Source organism: Toxotes jaculatrix, chromosome 2 (genome assembly GCF_017976425.1).
Source record: "Toxotes jaculatrix isolate fToxJac2 chromosome 2, fToxJac2.pri, whole genome shotgun sequence".
NCBI classification, from domain to species: domain Eukaryota; kingdom Metazoa; phylum Chordata; class Actinopteri; family Toxotidae; genus Toxotes; species Toxotes jaculatrix.
Genome location: NC_054395.1, coordinates 9,178,568 through 9,200,692, shown reverse-complemented (window position 1 = coordinate 9,200,692; position 22,125 = coordinate 9,178,568). Strand labels below are relative to the sequence as shown.

The 22,125-nt window shown below is 42.1% G+C and overlaps 2 protein-coding genes across 10 annotated transcripts; one reads left to right on the top strand and one right to left on the bottom strand.

Moving 5' to 3' along the window:
• The first annotated feature begins 3,454 nt into the window (after positions 1-3,454).
• rassf11 (Ras association domain family member 11) lies at positions 3,455-5,778 on the top strand. The gene is made up of 3 exons (XM_041066395.1): positions 3,455-3,616; positions 3,871-3,984; positions 4,075-5,778. Exons 2-3 carry the CDS (start codon positions 3,882-3,884, stop codon positions 5,382-5,384), a joined length of 1,413 nt encoding a protein of 470 aa, XP_040922329.1. The 5' UTR covers positions 3,455-3,616; positions 3,871-3,881; the 3' UTR covers positions 5,385-5,778.
• Positions 5,779-6,261: 483 nt separating this feature from the next.
• csde1 (cold shock domain containing E1, RNA-binding) lies at positions 6,262-21,853 on the bottom strand. 9 transcript variants are annotated; one of them, XM_041066320.1, is made up of 24 exons: positions 21,779-21,853; positions 18,395-19,064; positions 17,077-17,333; positions 15,257-15,445; positions 14,394-14,592; positions 14,067-14,233; positions 13,185-13,268; positions 12,907-13,004; positions 12,739-12,820; positions 12,282-12,410; positions 12,000-12,125; positions 11,659-11,874; positions 11,308-11,478; positions 11,060-11,221; positions 10,858-10,869; positions 10,583-10,600; positions 9,590-9,697; positions 9,256-9,434; positions 9,041-9,153; positions 8,806-8,925; positions 8,527-8,705; positions 8,248-8,411; positions 8,001-8,133; positions 6,262-7,834 (listed from the first exon to the last, which is right to left on the bottom strand). In XM_041066320.1, exons 3-24 carry the CDS (start codon positions 17,200-17,202, stop codon positions 7,787-7,789), a joined length of 2,823 nt encoding a protein of 940 aa, XP_040922254.1. In that variant the 5' UTR covers positions 17,203-17,333; positions 18,395-19,064; positions 21,779-21,853; the 3' UTR covers positions 6,262-7,786. The 9 variants fall into 9 exon arrangements, with proteins under 9 accessions (XP_040922254.1, XP_040922259.1, XP_040922274.1 ...); XM_041066325.1 differs by having other exon boundaries at positions 11,338-11,478; XM_041066340.1 differs by having other exon boundaries at positions 14,124-14,233.
• Positions 21,854-22,125: the final 272 nt, after the last annotated feature.

Sequence of the window (22,125 nt, the reverse complement as noted above, 5' to 3'; positions counted from 1 at the left end):
TATATTATTTAGCATGTTAGCTTTTCATACCTGGATTTGAGGATTTTCGGCCACTTCTCTCTGCAGATCCTCTCAAGTTCTATCAGGTTGGATGGTGATCGCTGGTCGACAGCCATTTTTGATTGGGTTCAAGTCAGGACTCTGGTCGGGTCACTCTTCACAGAGTTGTCCCTAAGCCACTCCTGCATTGTCCTAGTGTCATTGTCCTGTTGGAAGGTAAACCTCCGGCCCAGTCTGAGGTCCTGAGCGCCCTGGACCAGGTTTTCATCAAGGATATATTTTGTTAAGGATTTGCTCTGTTCAGCTTTGCCTCAACCCTGACCAGTCTCCCTATCCCTGCTCCTGAAAAACACCTACACAGCCTAATGCTGCCTCCAACATGCTCCACTGTTGGGATGGTATTGGGCAGGCGATGAGCAGTGCCTGGTTTATCACAGGCATGAGGTCGAACAGTTCAATGTTGGTTTCATCAGACCAACATTGAACTGTTCAACAAGATGAAGGGTGACAAATCAGTCGGGACAATGCCTCGGCCGATATCAGCTCATTGGAGGTATGCTGATCTCAGTGTATAATGGAAATATATGGCAATAAAACGTTTTTTCCATAGTTTGCCCACCTGAGAGAACCTTTTCAGATCAGTTTGGCTCTGGTGTCTAAGTTTGAGCTTTAGTTTGAGCTTTATTTGACCTGTTTTTTTTTTTTTTTTTTTTTTTATAGAACCCTCTAATGTCACCACCCTAGACTAAAGGTGAATGGATTTTCTTTTGTTGTCCTTAGAGTAAAATTTACATTTGAAAATCTCAACGGCAACATGTTCTCTTTTCCAGAGGCAGCGTCATGGATATTCACAACAATCTACAGAAACATGCTGTCAACAGTTTTCTTTGGAAATGTTTCATCAGTTTTAGCCTCTTCGGTTGCACCACACACAAAATTCCACTGCACTGGGGTGATAAATCTCAAAGTCAGGTATCTCATAACCAAGTACAACAAGTAAAACCTAAACTATCTGCATGTGCAAGGAGTGTTTTTTAAAAATTGGGTGAGCTGACCCAGAAGAAATACCTTTTGTCATCGCCCACATTTTGCCATTCACTTGTGTAACACACTGCTGCTTCTCCATTCATGCTAAGACGCTGTGAAGCTTGAGGACACTTGAAAAGCCATCTATTTTTAGGGAATGTGATCTTAAATGTCAACGTTCCTCTCAGGGTGCAACTAGTAAAAGATATCAAGTTAGAAATAGGTCAGTCAGTCGGTTCAGAAAGTGAAATGCCAGACAGGATGTTTAAACTTCTGAAAAGCTGGTGTTGGAGGACATTTTTGAAATGGCAAACCTTGGTAACAACAGAATAGCAGAGATGGATTTCAGTCTTTCATGTTTTGGCTGCTGGGCTGTTTGGACAAGATGTTCTCCTAAAGATACTTGGAAATTTAATTTCATCAACATATGCTTGCAAGTACTTTCTGACAAATAAATCTTTGTTCATTTTCAATGCTACATCTCAGACTTCGTCACCAATTGCCATGAGAATGTGATCTGTAGGGACAAACTTTGCAAAGCCAACACTGACAAAAAGTCCTCTGAAGAGTTTCTTTTTCATGGTTTAATGAGACCTGACTGTTCCTCGCCATGAACCTGAGAAACTGTTAGCAGCTGGACGTGTGGTTTACATGAGCGGGAGGGAGCAGGGAGTCCAAGTTTCCCTGTCTCATATTACCCCTATCATCATCACTCAGACTGTCAAACACTACCAAATAACAACAGGTGCTTCCCTCCTCTGCTTCTAGTCTCTGAGCTGTTTGGGTGGTGTTTGGACACACAGACATTTCCTGTGGTTTTCCATTTTTAATCAGTTTCAAGCATCATATGATGAATTAGGAGACGCAGCCAAACATGAGTCAAATTAACATCAAAGCTGTGAATTTATTTCACCAGAACGAAACAAATCCAAAAGAACCACCTCCATTTATGCACACTCAGTTGGCAGTTTACTAGGTCTAATGCAACAGTCCTGCAATAAATCCTACCTCCTACCTCCTACCTCCTACGTCTGCGATGATTATGATGTTCAGTTTGTGTTGAAACAGAAGCAATGTGAACCCTCTGATGCCACAGTCACATGGAGACTTCTGACACAAACAAAGCTCGCTGCAGCATTAAAGCAGCATAAATATACTATACTGTGTGCAAGTCTTCACATATTGTTTGGCAAGACACTTTAACAAATGCTGGTTACACACGCTGAGTGAAAAGCCAACCCTGACACAGTGATTAAAAAAAATAAAAAATAAACAATGAATCTCCAAAATAAATAAATCGTTTTTAATTTTTGACCTAAATATTAAACAGCCCTGATTTAAATGAATGGAAGTTCAGAATATTCCACAGCACAGACTCACTGAGGAATGAGGCATGTGCTCAGTGGTGCTGGCTTGGGTTACAGCTTTACAAGTGGAGCATGTTTACATGTTCTATTTGGATGGTTATCACGCTTCCTGTTAGAAAGACAGGGAGGAACCAGCCACCCAATGCATCTAAAAACAGCATTAACAGAGGATCCTCACTGGTCACTACACATAAACAGGACCTGTTTGTTTTCAGGCAAAAGTGACAGAAGCAACTACGCATTCAACAGATTCAGTGTTTTCTTAAATTGTGCTGCACATTAAGGTGTAGGAGCAAAAATTCACATTTTAAATTCTCACAGCTAACAAACATAGAGCTTGCTGATTGGTCAAATGGTGGAGATGGTGGTGTGTGTGAGTTGGCGGCAGATAAAACGGTGTAGTGTCTCTAAAAGGTGAAACAAAAGCCGATTTAAAGTGAGACTGTGCAACTTTTAAAAGGGAAAATGAAATAATTACTCTCCTGAAAGAAAAGCTGAACTCATTAGCAATAAAACACAGTTGCCCAGTTCAATCCCAAGGCTTTGATGCATTGAACATACAGAGAAAACAAGAGCACGTTTTGGTTGATCTGTCACACACACACACACACACACACACACACACACACACACACACCACATGAGCTCAGTGCTAGTTAGCTGCATAGGCTGTTTGGGGTGAATAAACATAGACTGCAAAATAAAATAAAAAAAAACTCCAGAGGCAAATTCACCTGAGCAGCACAAGGTGAAAACTGACTTTTCACACTATGTTATAGAATTTACTATTATCCTGTGTTTACCATTTGCAGCCACTGTGGAGAGATTGACCACTGATGAGAATAAAAAATGCTGCAAACACTAATTTTATAGAATTTCTCTGAGCTAATAAAATACACAAATACGAAGAACTGACTCCTCAGTACTGATAGTGGCTGAAGCCTTATGAAAACAACAAATGCTTTTTTTTTTGTTTGTATGTTTTTTGTTGTTAACAACGGTTTAATATAACTATAAACAAAGTCTATTTTTCTGTTTGTTTGGTTGTTTTTCAAGCAGAATAGAAACTATGCAAAATGGGTGGGATCATAAACAGTCCTCCAGTGGTAGATGCCTTCAGGAATTTTAATTGCTCTTAATTGCTCTACTGTTCCTCCCAACCAGAAAGTTCACCCCCCTGAGCAGACAGGTCCGAGCATCTGTACTGCACACAGGACAAAAAGGTAGGTCCCTCTAATATTTTATTAGATATTCTTTAACAAAAACTGTTTGTAAAAGTTTATTTTTTTCCTGTGAATCAGTTTTTTGTGTTACTGTAGACAGCGATTTAAAACTGCCCTCAAGCTTGACCATCACACGTTGGGCAGACAGATTACAGTGAATGATAATGAGGCTTATTTAGCTGTCTCCACCACTTCCCCTGACTGAGACATGAGCTTCAGCACAGCACGCTTTTAATGTCTTTTTAAAATCACAGACTGGGTTCCAATGGAAGTGAAGGTGTCTGTGGACGGTATCCCACGCGTGGTCTGTGGAGTTACAGAGGAAACAACATGCCAAGAAGTGGTCATTGCGTTGGCTCAAGCCCTGAGTATGTATGTTTGTGGCTCTACATGGTAATACCATTTATGTTGTGACGTGCTCTCCAAGCTGATAACCACACTGCCATCCTTCTCTTTAGGTCAGTCTGGACGCTATACGTTACGGGAGAAATTCAAAGACTTTGAGAGGTGCATGACGCCCAATGAACGCCTTCTGGAGACTCTTGAGAAGTACGGTGATCAGGCCAAGGAGGTCCAGCTCACACTGCTGCACAATGGACCCTCAGCTTGGGATGAAATGAGCAGAGCAAAAGCTGGCAGATACCATCCTTGCCCACCCCTGAGAAGAAAAGATGCGGGGGCTAGGATGCGGCGGGGCAGCAGTTCACTAAGTCTGCATCGCCAAAGCTTGCCACCGCTGTCTTGTTTAAGACAAGAAGCTGAGCAGCAAAAAGAAGACCTGAAAAGGCCTAAAAGAAAGTCTCTGACGCTCATGGAGGAGGCCTGGGAGTGGCTGGAGAGTCTGGGGAAAGGAAAGGTCTACAGTACTGCCTGTGATAAGGAAAGCAGTAAGAAGACCGATAAATGGAACCGTACCTTTTTGGATGTTTCACTCTCTGTTGAAAAAGATAACTTAGGTCAAAGTAGTAGGAGCAAAGTCAGAGGTCAGAAAAGTTTAAAGTCAGACTTGGACCATCAAACATCCTGCTGCATGGGAAGTCAGACGAAGGGTAAAGAAAGCAAGCACTGCAAGAAAAGTCAAGGGGCAAAATCCGATGACCTGTTCAGCTCAAGCTGCATCACAACTGAAGAGGAGAAAAACAGTCTGAGAGAAACCATAATCATTCAGCTCAGTTGTTTGCAGGATTTACAGGACCACATAGCACGCACTGACAAACAGATTTTTGAGCTTGAAGAAAAACAGAGGGCCGAAAGAGCTGAGCAGGAAGCCCAGCAGAGGATGGCTGCAGAGGAGATGGAGCAGATCAGGTTTTGGGAAAATGAATTAAAGGCAGAGGAAGGTTATGAGAAAGATTTGCAATGTCAGTTCCTTGAGATGAGAGCAAAGGCTGCTGAGTGCAAGGCCAAACTGGAGGAGTACAAGCGCAAAATACAGGGGCTTGATTTCTTCGCCACTCAAAAAGTTGTGGAAGAGGATTCAGCCGCAAAAGCTGCCACTGAGTTTTCAACTAAGAATGCAAATCAGCAACCATCTGATCCACAGGGGAATGTGAATGTTAACAGGAAGTTCCTGCCCAGAGAAAACTTCAGCTCTCCTCATGCTCTAGTTTCTCCCAGCCAGACAAAAGAGAGGCGGCCCACAGGTCCCACGGAGCTCAGGGAGTGGTGGACGCGCTGGTCTGAAGCCCAAAGTGCTCAATTACAGACTAAAAAGAAGGTAATTCACCGCTCTGAACTTACTATATACCTGGGCAGTACTAAGGTTTAGAGTGAAATGATCAGTCGCAAAGTCACTAAAATACGATGAGTGCTCCATTGCACTCCAGCTGCGCTAATTTCATTCCATACACTTCAATGTGCCAATCATCTTAGTTTAACTTATATTGAGTGCTTGTAGCCAAGGCTTAGTGTACGTATGTGGTTGGGATGGACAAGCACCGTGGTGCATTCACTTCCACATGTTCCCAGTGTTCCCATGGTTTGTTCCCCTCAAGAGCCCCCTAGTGATTAAATAGGCTCCATGTCAGAAGTGACACCAGCGGTCCTCCACCAGGGATCGACTGAAGTTGAAATCAAACACCCATCGCAACTGGAAGTGCCTCAATGATACAGAATGCCTTAAAAAAAATAAAATAAAAAAAAATAAGCACATTTTAACTTAACAAAAGAACAGATTCACAAATTTAAATGTTGCATTTTATTCATAAATATCAAATTAAATAATTCCCTTCAACTGTGCGTAGTATCTAACCCATGTGACCTTAAAAATAGGAATATTATATAACTCTTCTATGTAACGCTAATGAACTACTGCCAGTATTTATTTTGGACTGGACTGAAAGCTTTGACTGAGCTTTGTCTCGGGTGAATCTGTAAACTGCTGCTGAGGAACCCCCAGATGTTACTGTTCCTCACTGTGGCACAATGATTCTGTTCAGGTTTAACTATACACATGCACCTTTGTCTTTGTTATAATAACTGTCTTATGTTTTATACTGGTGACTGTTAATATCTTGAGGTTGTATGTTTCCCTCAGGCGAATGCTGTGTTTGGAGGATGACACTGGTCTGCATAATACTGTGTTCACAGCTAGAGCAAACTTTCAGCCTTTCTCTGAAATAAAAAGACAAACAGAAAACAGCTCGTGATTTTCATAAAACTTTAATTCAATTGTTTCATTCAAGACCATTAACAAAAGTACATGAGAACCTCTGTACGTGGTTCAACTGAAACCCGGTGATCTCTAAAGTTGAAATTAATTTTGACTGTAACTTAATGTGCAGAGGCACAACAGCTCACACCCACCATGTCTCCAGAGCACAATAACTGATATCCTGATTTTTTATTTTTTTTTGTATCTGAATTTCTAATACTTTACCTTTCTCCATCTTTAAGTTAAATTTGTTTCATTATATCTGAAGTTTGAACTTTCACTAAGAAAAAAAAAAAAAAAGCACACATTACATACAGTATAGTTCAACCCACAGGTTTGGGATGCATATCAGTATTATTTCTACTAGAAAAGACAGCCACCCTAAGATTGTTCTGAATATTTTGGCGGTTGGCTGGGAACAGAGGATACATCTAATTTTTGTTTTTTTATTTTTATTTTTATTTTTTTTGTCATTTCACTTTGCTTGTAGTTTTTAGGCACCTTATTCTTACTTAATTCAATATTAGCAGATTGAGTTTCAATGGAAAAAAGCAAAAAAAATATGTGCAAGGAAAAAAAACAAAACAAAACATAGTATAAAAGAACTGCAGATATAAGATGCCACGAGGAATTCTGCACCTGGGAAAAAATTGCTTAAGTGGAGCATGTGAATACCAAAAAGGTATCTAAAGGCTCCAGATTGGTAAAAGTAAATCCCATTAGATTAGCTACTTTGACATTCACATACATCACACACACCATGCTTTCACTTCAGCTCTTCAATAAAGCATTTTAAAACTGCTCAAAAAACCGAGCAGAGAAGAATCCTCAGTTTAAGCTTGCACATATGAGAAATATGATCCTCCTTATGGAGGGAAACTTTGCTTTGCTTTATGCGTTTTTGTAGGAAAGCATACAGTAGTGGAAACCTCATAATGAAACCATTTTAAGTTTCCATGGGTAAAGGAGCAAATATGAGAAAGGGAAAAAAAAAACAAAAACAAAAAAGAAATGGAGCAGAAGCTCAAAGACATGCCAACAGTCACACTCATTCACCCGGGCAAACTACTGGACAGATTACAGGTGCAGAATTCCAGACAAAGCAGATTCAAAAGATAAGGACAGAGACAGCCACACAGTCACTCTGATTTAGAAGGACAAGGCCCTCAGAAACAAATACCTCCATTACACACTATAATCACTTCTAGGATACATCTCACACACACGCACGCACACGCGCACACACACACACTCTCGGAGATCCCATGTACACTGCAGTGTGGACTCTGTATCAAGTACATCATACATGGGAGGCAGGGAACCCGTGGAATGAGAAAAGTTCCCTCGCAGGTATTGATGGGGACAAAGATTACACATGCCGATTACTGTATGTGTGTGTATGTTTTGTGCATGAGTTTGTGTGTACAAGCATGTGTCAAATCAAATTCCCTTATCTCCTGCTGTTGCCCGTTGGGACAGCATCCCACCAGCACCGAATGAGGCGGGCTCTGTATTGCTCAGTCAATGACACCAGGCTGACGCGTCTTACGCTCCACATTGAAGCCCTGTACAGGAGAGGACAAACTTTATTAACGCTGATGCAAAAATCATTACATTACACAATGTTTAACACAAAAGAGTTCAATTGTTACTTGAATGATTTAATCATACAGTGAATTAAAAATATCAGCTCTAATAACTGTGGTTGCTATAGCAGAGGCTTGGTCGTACCTTTGAATTGTCAGGACCCCGGGGCTGTCTTACAATGACCAGGCGAGGAGCACTGGCGTCATCAAGAGTGATGCTCTTCAGTCGGTTCACCAGACGGTCAGGACGAGGAGTCACCACCGGTTTAGGCCCCTCACTGTAGTGTCAGGGGAACAATATGACTTAAAGATCAACACTGAGACCAAATATTTTCATCTTAGGTCACTTGAAACATTAAAACATCCAGTAAGGAGCCTGCTGGAGTCCCTACCTGACTCTGCGTACGTTGCAGGCACTACATTTTCCTGTGCGTTGATTAAGGACAACTGAGAACTCCACCTCATCCCCTGTCTGGAGCTCCAGGCCATCTTGCACTTCTTTTACATGGAAGAACAGCTTCTTGCTCTCACCAACTTCATATGTGATGAAGCCAAACTTGGGAAAACAAAAGTTCAGGATTTAAAACTTCAGTCCTAACTTGTGATGTTGAAACGAACTACAACACAAAGTGTTTCAAGCAACAACGAAACTGCAAGTGAATAATCACTACCTGGTCTTTGACACACTCCACCATGGCTCTACGCTGAGGGACTACATTACAGGCCATCTTCTGTCCAGTCTGGGCTACTGTGCAGACCTGGAACTTCACAAGTTCTCCTTTCTGCAGACAATCTGCTTTGTTTGCCATACCCATGATTCCAAAGGGATAATTCTGGCCTTTGGTTCCACCTGAAAGAACCAAGAAGGGTTAATACCATCCTAATTTTCCCTGAGGAAAACTGTGCTTTAAATGCTGGGACGGCAAGTCTCATCACGACCTGACACCAACCTTCCTCTGTGACTTCAATAAGCCCTTGGTACTCTGTCTGGGAGGGGTCTACACTGCGTAAAGGACGGATGACTTTCCCCATCATGACTGTCACACCAACATCCTCACCAATGCCGTTCACTAACAAAAGGAAAACAGAAGAATTTACATATATTTTATTTGTAGACACTTTAAACTGCCATGTTGACAAATACGATTCATTTAAAGAATTCAGTCAGAATTAAACTCCTGGTACCTGCAGCCACTTTGGTGACCTTTTCAGCACTGACTTTATTTCCTTTTCCCTTGGAGAGAGTGTACTCCACTGTGTCACCCAGCTCCAAACTGTCCAAGTCTCCACACATTTCACTGAGGAGAAAGCACAGGAACTTGGACATCAATTAACAGATCTCTAGGTACCAATAATAAATAAATCAGCAACTACAGGAGTCCTAGAACTTAAACCTCTACCTGTAGTGAAAGAAAATCTCTTGGTCGTGATTTGCTGTCTCGATGAAGCCAAAGTTGTCCTTCAGTGTGGCAACAAATCCATGCAGTCTCTTGGCATTGGAAGCGTTACGGTTGAGGACCCTGATGGAGACTGCGCTCTGTTGACCGGTTCGCTTCACTTCGTTGATAGAGAACTCCACCTAGAGGACACACATTAAATTGCATTTGAAGCACCAGTGTTCATTACTCCAGTCTGTAAGCCCTTTCAGAGAGCAGTTCACATTTCATTGACCCTTTTTACAGTCTTCATTTAATCAGAAGAAAAATTAGTGAGTGTCACTTAGATCGTAGATACCTTGTCTCCAACCTGTGGGTGAGTTCCTCCCTCTAGGTCCTTAGCATGGTATGGCACAGTGAGCTTCACTCCGCAGTCTTCATATGCAATCACACCTTCCTCTGATTCCTGCAAAGAGGGCAACAAATTAAACTTACATTATCTGAGCATCTCCAGTGTTTGCTCCAGCTGGCTCCAGCTGGTGCCAAGTCTCCCATCTACGCTCTGCCTGTTTCTCAGCAAAATTGATTTCAACTAACAACGTCTCAAATGATTCGACTGAGGCTTTTAGAGGATGTAGTGTATTAGAAGATGGTGTGCAGAGAGCCTACACAAGCATATGAGAGGCACCAGTGCGTGCAATGTGTCACTCTGTAGCAGCATAGATGGTTAGCATTAGCCTAGTCTACTGCAACAGCAGTTACAGCCTACTACGCAGGGCTGCATAATTAACCATCACTACTGTAGTTTCAATTATTGGGAACAGTCCTGTAATACTCACACATTTCATTCCTTCTCAGTTATTCACAGTAATCACATGAACCAATCACAGTATGCAATTTACTGGCACAGTTTCACATTTATTCCCAACAAAAGTAGGACAAAAAAAAAAAATTGTATACAAACACAGAGCATTTTATTGTTAATAGTCTGCTGTAGTGTTCTTGCTGCCATTTAAATTACTAGTTGTTTTGAGTGCACAAACATTCGTCGACCATCTTAAATTCAGGTGTCAAAAAAGGACCACAGAGGCCAGAAGAAAAGGCCAGAGGAAGACTCCTCCAATTGTTGTTTACTTCATGTAAGAAGGACCAAAAAGACAGTTAACAGGCTGTTCCCAAAAAGCCTTCTAGTTGTTGGGATTAGTGTGTCACCACTAATTGTGCAGCCCCACTACTCACTGATACAACGTTTGATTCCGTATTTCTAAGGGTTAATTGGTGATCAGATACCATGCTGTCAACTAAAGAGGTAAAGGAGGCAATCACCGGCCAAAGGCCTGCAAAGACTAACCTTTTCTACAACTTTACCCTTGAAAAATAAGAGAAACACACACTCATTAGACAAGTCTTGTCAACATCACACAGTCTTACACTGCATTATTTGTCAACTGCTGACTACTAAAATTTGACATCTAAAGTCTAAGGACACTAATTATTTCTTAAACTAAATGTTAGTGAAATGTACAGACTATTTATGTAAGTTTGTTTCGATTTGCCTAGGACATTATTATCATTTATCTGTGAGACATTATTCATGTGGCTTCATGCAGAAGGTCTCAGGCCTACCTTGTCTTTTTTCTAACCAACAAGGGGCAAGAAGAGGAGGAGGTCAGTGCAGAAGAAAGCAAAGAGGAAAATTAGAACTAAAACAAAAACTGGGAAGAGGGGTAGATGAAGTAGGTTTGCTGGACCAATGAGTCTTGTTTCTGGACGTACTGGGGGCAGATTCATGTGCAATAACATTTGTCATAATTGTGCAATAAGGTACCTTGTCCTTGCCCTTGGTGGGACTGGCATTCTTGCTGGTGACTGCAACTTCTTTCTCCACCACACCTATAAAGCGCTGCTCAGACTGGGTATGGAAAGACACTGTGCCCTTGGGCAGCTTCTTGATGCGCACTGCATGGTTCCTCTGAGCTGACAGCATATCCTGAAACAGCCGGACATTTACTTTAGCCTGTTGTTAACAAACAGTTAGAATGTGTGGCTGCTTAAGTAAGAACACAAAATACATACTTTTTGGAAAAGCTTATAAACAGGACCTACAGGCACAACAGTAAACTCCACTTCATCTGAGATGTGCAGCTGGCTCTCCTCCAGTACTTCGCTGAAGTGAAAGAACATCCTAGCATCCCGATCCACACACTTGATGAAGCCAAAGCCATCGCGTATGGCCGCAATCACCCCCTAGAAAGAGATTCGGTGACACAGTTGCAGTCAGTGAACAGGTATTCACTTCAGTTCAGTTCATGTGGACACCTCTTCCAATCAGCCATTTCTTTCAACTCTACAATGATGCATTACGTAATATATAATAGGCCACTTCTGGAAAATCTCATCGACTTATTCTTCTTTTGTAATCCTCACCATTTCACGTGTCTCCTTGGTGAAGTTGAAGGTGTCTGGGAGGATGTCGATGTTTGTTGCCCTCTCCAGCTTGTCTCTGCGGTCGGTGGAGATGTTGAACTGTATGTGGTCGCCCTCCAAAAGGGTCACCTTGGATTTTGTGTCCTTCTCACCAAATGGCAGTTCCTTATCAGTGAAACCAATCCGGGCACTGATGCGACCTGGGAGTGGGTCATTCTGTGGAAGCAGGAAGGAGATAATACATTATACTCTTGGTGTGTCACAGTTTCATGCCTGCCTTTACAACCAAAGTCTCCTCCAACATAGAAGAATTCAGCTTGCCAGACTTGTAATCTACTTGCCTGGTTTTTGGTGGGAACCTTGGGAATGACCTTGACAACAGTGCCTTCAAACTGCTCAATGCTGATATCCTCAAAGATGACTGTTCCCTGGGGGAGCAGCCTCACATCTGTGGCTACTTCTTTACCCTGTGCCACAAAAACATAAATTGTAAACATTATATACACATTCAGGCAGGTCATTAAAGAGTCACTGGTGTCAATGTTGGTAAAAACATGGATCAAAATTCAATAGTCAATCAGGTATTTGTGGACAGCACAGTTGAAAAGGCTGACAACACCTACATTTCTGTCTTTGATGGTGAACTCGACGTCATCTCCAGCCTGCAGAGCCTCCAGATCACCCTTGAACTCGCTGTAATGAAAGAAGATCTCCTTCACCACATCAGCCCTCTCAATGAATCCAAAGGCCTCCTGGAAGACAACACATGGTTCAACATAACGGGTACATCAGCCTGCCAGTCAAAATGGGGAGGGGGCCGTTGAGGGAAAAGTTAATATATCATATTCATGCATATGGGGGAAATCGCTGTGGTATAAAAGCAGATATAAATACCTACAAAACGTATCTAAAGCAGATCTGTTTTTAGCTTCCTTTGCAGGAAAAGCATACAGCTCTGTTCTCAACTCTTCTGGATACTGGATTTGGTTTTGCAAAGTCAGCAATCACAAAAATACTAGTAACTCTGTGTGTAATCTGTTTAATAAGAAAGGGTCATATAATGGTACCAGTGGAGCTTACCTTTGTAGCACACACCACACCCTGGCATCTCATCTGCTTTTTCTTCACAAGCTGAATATTACGAGCACTGACTGCACCGGTACTGAAACACAAGTGACAGCGATGAATATAAAATCTAGAGCAAGCTGGGAACCATTAAGACAGTAATGATATGGTGTGAAGACTTACTGCTTGTTGGTCTCCATGTGAAAGCTGACTTTGTCACCTGTGTCCAGGTGGATATTACCCTCCACATCATCAAGAGTGTAGGTAAGGTAGAACACCTCCTGTGGAAAGTCACACCAGTGTCGGGATACAACTATTAATCCTTTAACTACTTCACAGTCACTGACATACATCACAAATCATACAGTGGACGCAGATGAGTGGAAGGATGATATTTTAATTACATCAACATTCTGAATTTAAATGATCAAGCATGTTGTAATCCATAACACTTCTCTTACCCCATTTCTTTCATAACAAACACTGCCAGTGGGCACCTGCACAGGAGACTTTCCGTCCAAGTGCACTGGAATCGCTGAGACAACCTGCAGAAAAGGAGGAAAATGCAGGTGGAGGCCATTAACACACTGCTTCGCCAATCTTAGACTGAACAGTCATTCTAGTTACAAAGCCCAATTAAAATATCGCTACACACATGATGGATGAAATGACTGAATGTCAAGAGTCACAGTAACAAGTATGTCAAATATCAGATGTGGAGCATCATCTACAGGTTAGCAGAGTTCCATGTGCATGATTGTGTTTCAGTGTAAAACCTGTATACACTGTCAAGCCTCCTAATGGCCTCGAGTGTGCTGATAACCTGACTTAACAAGTCAGTGACTGAATGAACCAGTATGAGTGTGCAGCTTCGTGGAGTCACATTGTGCTCTGCGTGTACAGTTAGGTTTGTTATGTCAATGCATTGCAAGACAAGCGGTGTCACTAGCATGTTATGAATTGTAAATGAGCCAAGCATGACAGTCTGGCATGGCACGCCTATGCCTTTCCCTGCTAAGCTCAACTTAAGGATGAAGCAGTCAGGCCCGCGGTCACGTACCAGAATGGTACACGTCAGATTTGCTTTAGTTTGACAGACTGACCAACTGAGCCACACTAGCTGCTGTGAGCATACAGAGGAATTCATACACCCAGAGGGCATTACAATGATCACTTGTCTATATTCGACACCTCGTGCATGTCATGCATGTCACTGAAAACAAGCCAATCAGAAATTCAAATGTATAAGTCTTGATTTTATGTACTTGAACACACAATGGGCCATTATAAAGGTTAAGTTGACAGACAAGGACAAAACCAAAAATAAAATGGTGTTCCTTAACTGGATGAATATAACCATGCAGCACAGTTAAGGGATAGGCGTGCAGGTCTGGCCCCACCTGGCCCGAGATGCGCTCCTCTGGCAGCACCTCTGGCTTTATCTTAAGCAGCTTCACTGCTATGGGCTTGCCAGTGCGCCTGTCAGAGGATACCTCAAATTCTACATCATCTGAGGAGAGAGAAGCAGGAGAACACCAAAAACACTTAGCACACTTCACACAATCCAGGGACATCTTAAATAATGTAGCTCAAGCATTTTTCTTTTCAACAAGTGAAGACCGAGTCAGATTAAGTGTTCACAATTTGTACACAAGCCCTAGATTTCTCACCTCCTATTTTAAGCTCCTGCAGGTTTCCATTGTACTGAGAGCAGTGGAAGAAGAGACGATCCTGACGTTCGGAGCACTGGATGAATCCGTAGGAAGTCAGGAGCTTCTCCACCACACCAGTCTCTCTAATGCCAGGTCCTGTGCCATTGGCGTACGCAGTGTGCCCATTGTTATGGAGCATGCCTGGGTCAAAACTCATCTACGGAAGAGGAGAGCCAAGTGTTAAAATCCATGCTATAGTGGACCAACATAAAGCAGACAAAAAAAATCTTTTTTGCAATTTAATGCAAAAAAGGGTTTGATGCCAACTTTATATATATGTATATATATAAAAAAAAACACTTCAAACATGCAGGAAGAGCATATTTAAGAGGAAGTGGGGAGGAAAAAAGCAACTGGAGAGCTACATTAGAGCTTTCAGGGACTATCTGTCCAACAAAGGGGAAGATGCCTTGATAATGCCTTGAAAGAAGTTCAGGATAATTTATACCAGTGACTGGAAAAGGTCATTTTAGCAACACACAGCAACACTTCCTGGTTTGCTTGGTGTCATGCACTATTCACTGAGTTTGTCAAGTGATTTTAGTCCCAAATCATCTCAACACTAACAAAACTGTGAAATTTTCATGCACTCCTGGTTATACAGAAAAATATTCAGAAACTCTTCACCTTCCTCTACCAACCAACCAGTGATTATAACGCAATGTCCGTAAAACTCTATTGCCAAAATCTGCAACTACACCCTGGTTGAACTTGTTTTTCCACGCAACTACACACCATGCTGTTAGCGAAAGTTACGTGACACAACAATAGTTGGCAGCACTGTTAAGGCAGTGTTGGCACTACCGAACATGCCCTCTTACTGATCTCTGATACAAGGGAGTCCGCTTATGTTTTTTACTTCCTGGGTGGGGATGGCAAGAGACAGAGGAGGAGCGGGGGATGGGCATGGGACCAGTAGAGGTAGATGGGCCAGAGCCCGTGTTGCGAGCCACTGGAGGTTCAGAGGAGCCTCTTTCCATTTCTGACACTGGGGATAGGACTTGAATATGCTGTTGGGAGGAGGAAACAGCTTTGACAAGGAGCACGGTCATAGTATTAAATGTCTTTTTGTTTATTATTTCAAACTGTTGATAGGTTATCACACAAAAGCAGTTATCATCCAGCATTAGGGTCTAAAATACTGAATCCTCTACATGACCTTGCTAATCTGCCAACATTTCATACAACACGCAGAGTTTGCCCAAGCACCGTTTTTTGTGGGCCGCCCTTATATTCACTTTCACAATATCACAGCAATATTCTGTAAAATACTATACCAGGGGTCTTCAACGTTTTTCAGGCCAAGGAACCTGAAACTGATAGAGAGATGGAACAGGGACCCCCTACCCCACCCCACCCCGCTAATATGTTCATGTCAATTCATGTTAATGTGTTTTTAAAAATGTGGGAAAAAATTGGGGGAAAAAATTGATTAAAACTTGTCTAATCAACCAAACATTTCACGGCCCCCCTGCAGTACTTCCTCGGACCCCCTAGGGGTCACAGACCCCCTTTTGAAGATCTCTGTACTATACTGCTAATGTACAAAAGAATTCTCCAATACCGTTATTATACTTTAGTTCATCAAAACCACCACCAATACTCAACCCGTGCGAGAAATCCTGACACCAAAATAGAAAGCAGAAAAGTATAAGGACCGAGGAACAACGGATATGCAACCGCGACAATCTCACTTCACAGAATCAATCAACAGGACTAATGTCACTAAAGTGGCTGAAAATGCTTGTGCATTCAAACAGGAATGAGGAGGAGGCTTCCTCTACAGAGGAGGCATACTAAGAACTGAAAAGCTCAACCAACTTCTTTGTACAGCCAGTTACAGTAAAGAGGTTTAAGTGACGTGCCACAAATCTTAAGGTCAATTAAAATAAAACTACTGAAAATGAAGAATCAGAAAATGCAAATGGCAAGTCAAATAGCGGTGCATCTACAGTGGACAGAGTTGGTGATGGGTTATGGGTTATGAGCGAGGGGGTCCCAGAGCAGCCTCTTCTGTTCACAACAAGCTACTCTTAGCAGAAGACATAACATATCTGCAGGTCTTTTACCTTCTAATATCCTTTAAGGCAGGGTATTAAAGACCTGAGTACACAGGCAGCATGTCTGAACATTCGGTATTGTTGCCCATACAGTGATTAGTCTCAGACATCCACGTAAAGAAGGTTTTGGTCTAGTTTTGATTCAGTTCTGATGGGTAAGTAGTTTAACCACTTTAAGTTATTTTTCAGTTTTTCCTAGGGACCAACTGGTTTGCACTGCCTTGATTTGAACAAAGTTATGTACCAGCATTAATGTAGCCCAACATGATGTGTCCATGTCACAGCCCGACTAAGGTTTTACATGTTAAAAATTAAAAAAAAAAACGTGGGAAAACATCAAAAAAGGCACTACAGGATTTGTAAAAAAAAAAACAAAAAAAAGTGCTACATTTCTGCAGCCTAATCTGCAGAACACCCCTCACCCTGCAACAACCCTGCAACTGAGTAGAGGCTAGTCTCGGGAGCCCGAAAAGGATGAAAGAGGTTAGGCGATTCACAGCAGAGAGATGCAGGGCAAGGTGGGTGGATGGGTGTTCGATGGGGTGGGGCACGTAGAAAAGAGGTGGGAAGGTGAAACTTACGGATCGGCCATATGGCGACAGGCTGAGTCCGACAGGGGAGGTGCTGCTCAGGTCAGCGCTAACAAATGCGGTGGGTGGCGACGCAGGCAAGGTAAACTCAACAAAGCCTTTCCAGGGGCTGCCCATATTTTCCCATAAACTCGGACCAAACGGCTTGAGCACTTGCTGAACTTGATTACTTGTTTAATTTTTTTTTTTTTGCTTGACTGTTAAGTACTATTTTTTATGTAACCACCCAATGATACACCGCTGGATGTCTGCAAGGGTGAAGAGAGGAACAAACATAAACGGGTAAGGCAGATATGTCAGCCAGTGTGCCAAGTGTCACAAACAAAGGAAAATGATGTGGGCTTTTATCCCCCAGGGAGGGAGTTGAAAAGGCAAAAATCAGGGAGGATATGACTTCAAAACGACAGAATAGGGAAAAAAGGTGCGGGCTGGGTGAGGGAAGGCAATCAAATAATTTCTAACACTAAACTGAATAACCAGTTTAACTGTTTGGAGGTGGTAGCGGCTCAATACAGCTGGCTTATGTCAAGTTACGATTTAAGAAGAGTTATCTTTTCCGAAAACGGCAATGTAGAGGTCAGTGACATAACAATTAAGTATTTAACTCAGTTTCGCAGACATTCCACATTAAGTGTGCTTTCGAGCACAAGTAGCAACATGTGCAATCGTGTGCAAAGAGCAATGAATAAACAGTTTGTTTCTAACCAAGCACTGCAGCAGCTGCTTTCACTGACATTTCCCTGTGGTTGAAGGTGTGCTAATCAGTGAAATCAGCTCCCACAAATAAACAATCAGCGAAGGTACTGCCATTCAAAAATTGAGAACGCCAAACTAACTGATGAGGCCACAACTCCAGATACAAAAGTTTCAATGAAAGCCATTTCTAGTTGCACACGTGTTCATCAAAGTTTGATGTTGTTTGAGCAAACAAGAAGGACAAACTGAACCGTTTTTTGTGTTCAGTGATGAAAAAAGAAAACAACCTCTGCATTGCTGCCAAAATCAGCACAGCTGGCCAAACTGAATCAGAATTCAGAGTGCTACACAGTCTGTGTTTGTACATCTGTAAAATAGAGTAATGTGTATAAGCAGAGAATTTACCAGTTACAGTTTATGAAGTCAATATCAGCTTGCATTATACATTTTAAAAAAAAAATTCTTAAACACATTATAGGGAATCATTTTCAGTATATTGGGGGAATATTCAAAACATAATAAATGAAACCATAGGTGACTAAACAATTAAGAAGCACAGTTGACACTGACATGATAGGTCTCATGTTATGAAAAGTCTACAGTTGAGACCCACCTTTACTTGTTGTCTTGAATCTTGTAATTCTCTGGATCTTGATGACTATGCAGTTCCTGCAGATCTCTTCACGCACACAGTTGAACACACACACTTGTTACAGGTTTCTGGCACAAGTTCTAGATGGTTGCATAAAGCAAAAAAGGGGGGAGAAATCTAGCGCAAAAAAGGCAAACGCAGGTGCAATAACACTGCTTAGAAAAAATTACAATGAAAAACAGAGAGAGGAGAAGAGGGAGGGAGAGATGGGGGGAACTATGGGGGGAAAAAAAATAGCAGATAGCAGCCCCCTCCACACCCCGGCGATGAGTCGGTGGTGTGGTGAGGATGAGGAGGGCTAGGAGCAGCGTTGGGACGTGTGCTTTGTCAAAGCTGTTGAGTAGGCACAAACTTCTGGTTTCAGATCAGTTATTGTCTTCTCAGAATAAGCTTGGGCATAGGATTGCTTCTCTTCTGTGTTTCGGTTGGGCTGATGTGCGTCGTCTTTGGTCGTTTCAGGATTTGGTTACTTCTTGCGTTTTAAACCCTTGAAGTGATCCTTTTTTTCTCCAAGTGTCTTCGGTGTTGCAACTTTGCTTGTTTTGGGAGGTTTATCTTCAGTTTCTGTGTTATGATCTGAACTTGAAGCAGTTGCGGATGGTACAAAAATTCAGTTCCGTTTCACTTCATACTGTTGGGAGAAAAAAAAAAAAGCAGATTTTGTTTGCTGAGAAAAGCCGACCATTCTGACTTCATCTTATGTTGATTAACAGCAGCATCACATAAACTTTTAGACTTAACAGAAAAAAATAAGCTCAAAAGCTCCATGAATCCATCCATGGCAGACAAATTTTATTACTGTCAAGCGATAAGAATTCCATGTTTTCTGTCACACACAAAACAGGAACAACACTGAAGACCAGTGGCCTGAAGTTTTGAGAACACTAGATTCTTTGCCCCCCCAGACTCACAAGTATAAAAATAGGTTTTCCTCAGATGCCTCTGGATACACCCCATAATGCCAGGCAGCTGACCAGCAGACAAGAGCTGTGGATCAACAAGTCCTTGTGCATACCTTCAGCTCAGTCTGTGATATTTATGGCACCATTTCTGACCAGGACCCTCAGTTTTGTCATTCAACGCATAAATGTCTTGCACACCTACTGTACATGTGTGCAATGTACAAACGAGGCTCAACAACCAGCAGAAGAGTAAAATTTCAGTGTTTGTGTTACATGTGTAAATTTTGCTTAATTTAGTTAGAACCTCAGAAACTGATCTCCATCAGTAGGTTAGAGCAGAGCGTTGTTGACCTAAATACACTGGTTTGAAAACAAGCTGGGTGAGCCAACCCAGGACACATGATATCTATTCTGCTGTGACTGTGTTGCAATGACTCCACATGCTTCCTGGAAGGCTAATATATAATGTTGTTGAAATGCTCAAACGGGACTTTGGCAGTTGGGTGGGTGTCTGAAGATACCTCCTTGGTACTCATGTCCAAATGTCAAATTTACATTAAACAACAAGCACCTTTGTATTTTGTCTTCATTTGCCCTGTTTTAAAGCCCGGATAAATACTAGACCCACAGGAACTAAAGCTGTACATTCTAGTGGCAGTACAAAGAAGTCAGTTATCACAAGATGGATTGGGTAAGTGGGTTAAAGGTTATGAGCAACGAACAGAGACAACACTTGAGTGAAAACAACCATAGAGGAGACAGCCTTTTCTGCTCCCCCTTTTCAGCTTTTGGTGACGCAGAAAAAAAAAAACAGTCCACCCACTAAACCACCAGCACCGATTGGCCGTTTCAGCACTTTCTAATGAGTATTAAACGACAGTTTCGCTCGGTAATTATTAAGCAGGAAAGACTGAGAAACATTCAGACTGCCCGAGTTAAGACTGAATGGCTGATAAAATCCACGATAAGGTCTCTAATCTCGCTAGCGTTAACACGGCGATGATACTCAGGTCTGGGCCCGAACTACAGCCCTGACAGGACCACAACCATGTGACTTCCTAGCGATCCGCCATCCTCAGCTGGAACTGCTAATATGGCCGGATCCAACACGTTGCGGCATGCAACGCGATGGAAAACGTCACATCTAGGCTAGGCAGCTAATTTCTAACATGTCAAACTCTAAAACGTGCGCCTAAAACAACTGAATATGGGTCACATTTCACTGGTTTACAGCTCGTTAGTACGAATAACGCACACAATAACAGTTAAGTACAAAAGTAATCGTCTCAATGACCTTGTGTGGACAAACAGAACCAGAGAGATTAGCTTTTTGCTAACGCTAGAGTCGTAAACAGCCAGTACCCCGGGCGTTTCCGACTCTTAAATGGAAATTATTTTAACTGCGACAGTGTTATTAAGCCGCGAGTTAGCTCAACTCGTTAGCACATCCGCCGTTTTGAGTTATTTGGTTGTTATCACAGGCATTTGTCTTGGGAGTCAGATCAGAAAGTTCGCGTTAAGTGAAAACCCTATCATGTTATCCCTGTACACTGAGACAAGCATACCTAGCTCCATCCAAAAAAAAAGTCATTTTAATTTAATGGGTCTATTCTAAAATGTATACACTTGCTAGAAATTTAATCGAGACTTGTTACAATCTGATTTGGTGGCCCGAACGATTCGGTACCAATGTGATAAACGAATATTAACTTGTTTTTAATTAAATCATATTTTCTAGAACAGTGTCGCACCGTTGGCTTCTCCCCGACACCGAGCTTGGAGATCGAAATTAAACTGAACAGACAAAAGCTGAGTTTGGAACAGCGGACATGAAGGTGACGCAAAGACCAGTCATTAACCAGGTAGATATTGTACGAGCTGTGTACTCTTATAGCAAATAGAGGCCAAAATAAATTGTCATTGATTAACAATAACTGAGTTTATACTCTTCCTTCATACATAACGGACAGATAACGTTAAAGCTAACGGCACGAGGACGGGACAACAAAGAAGCTACGCAGGACGACCGATCTGTGACTCGTGTTCAAATCTATTAAATTGCCACGTCTTTCGCTAATATTTCACACAACATTTTCACACAAGTGCTGTCTCTCTGGCACAACGGGCACGTTTTAGAAATACGGGGTTGTTTATTTATCCCGTTCACGATGTGGCTAGGCCGTTCACAATGCTAAGTGGCTAATAGCGGCTAAAGTTAGCTAGCATGCTGCTGAACTACCTAGTCCTTGTGTGTGTGATTTATGGTGAGGAAAAACACGGCTGCCCACACCCAGGCCCGAGCTCTGCGTATGACTAAACGCTGAATAAACCCCTCACTTCTAAGGTCCCACTGGATAAGACAGAGGAAAATATATTTCTTATACATTACAAACAAATATTTGAACTGTTATAAGAGACGAAAAGATTAATAATAAGAACTCACCCCAACAGCTTTCAGCACTGTCACCAGCGCCGCTAGAAGCAGCACGGCACATTACGTAGTGATTATGGAGGCGGCTACCGCGATATTTGACAACGTTAGGCTAACCAAAGACCCTACAGGAAAGAGTGGATACTACCGGAAAGTTGCTGCTGGGCAACCGCCATTGTTATCTCGCAATGATTCATGGGAGACAGGGAATATGTTAGCGTGATAATAATGTAATGTTAAGGTAATGTTTTTAATAGCTTGATACCTGGGCTCGGCAGTAAATATTAATAAAGCCGTTTTACAGGTAATCAGTGTTTCTAATATTAGTTCTAGGCAACTTAACTCAATTTAATTCTCTC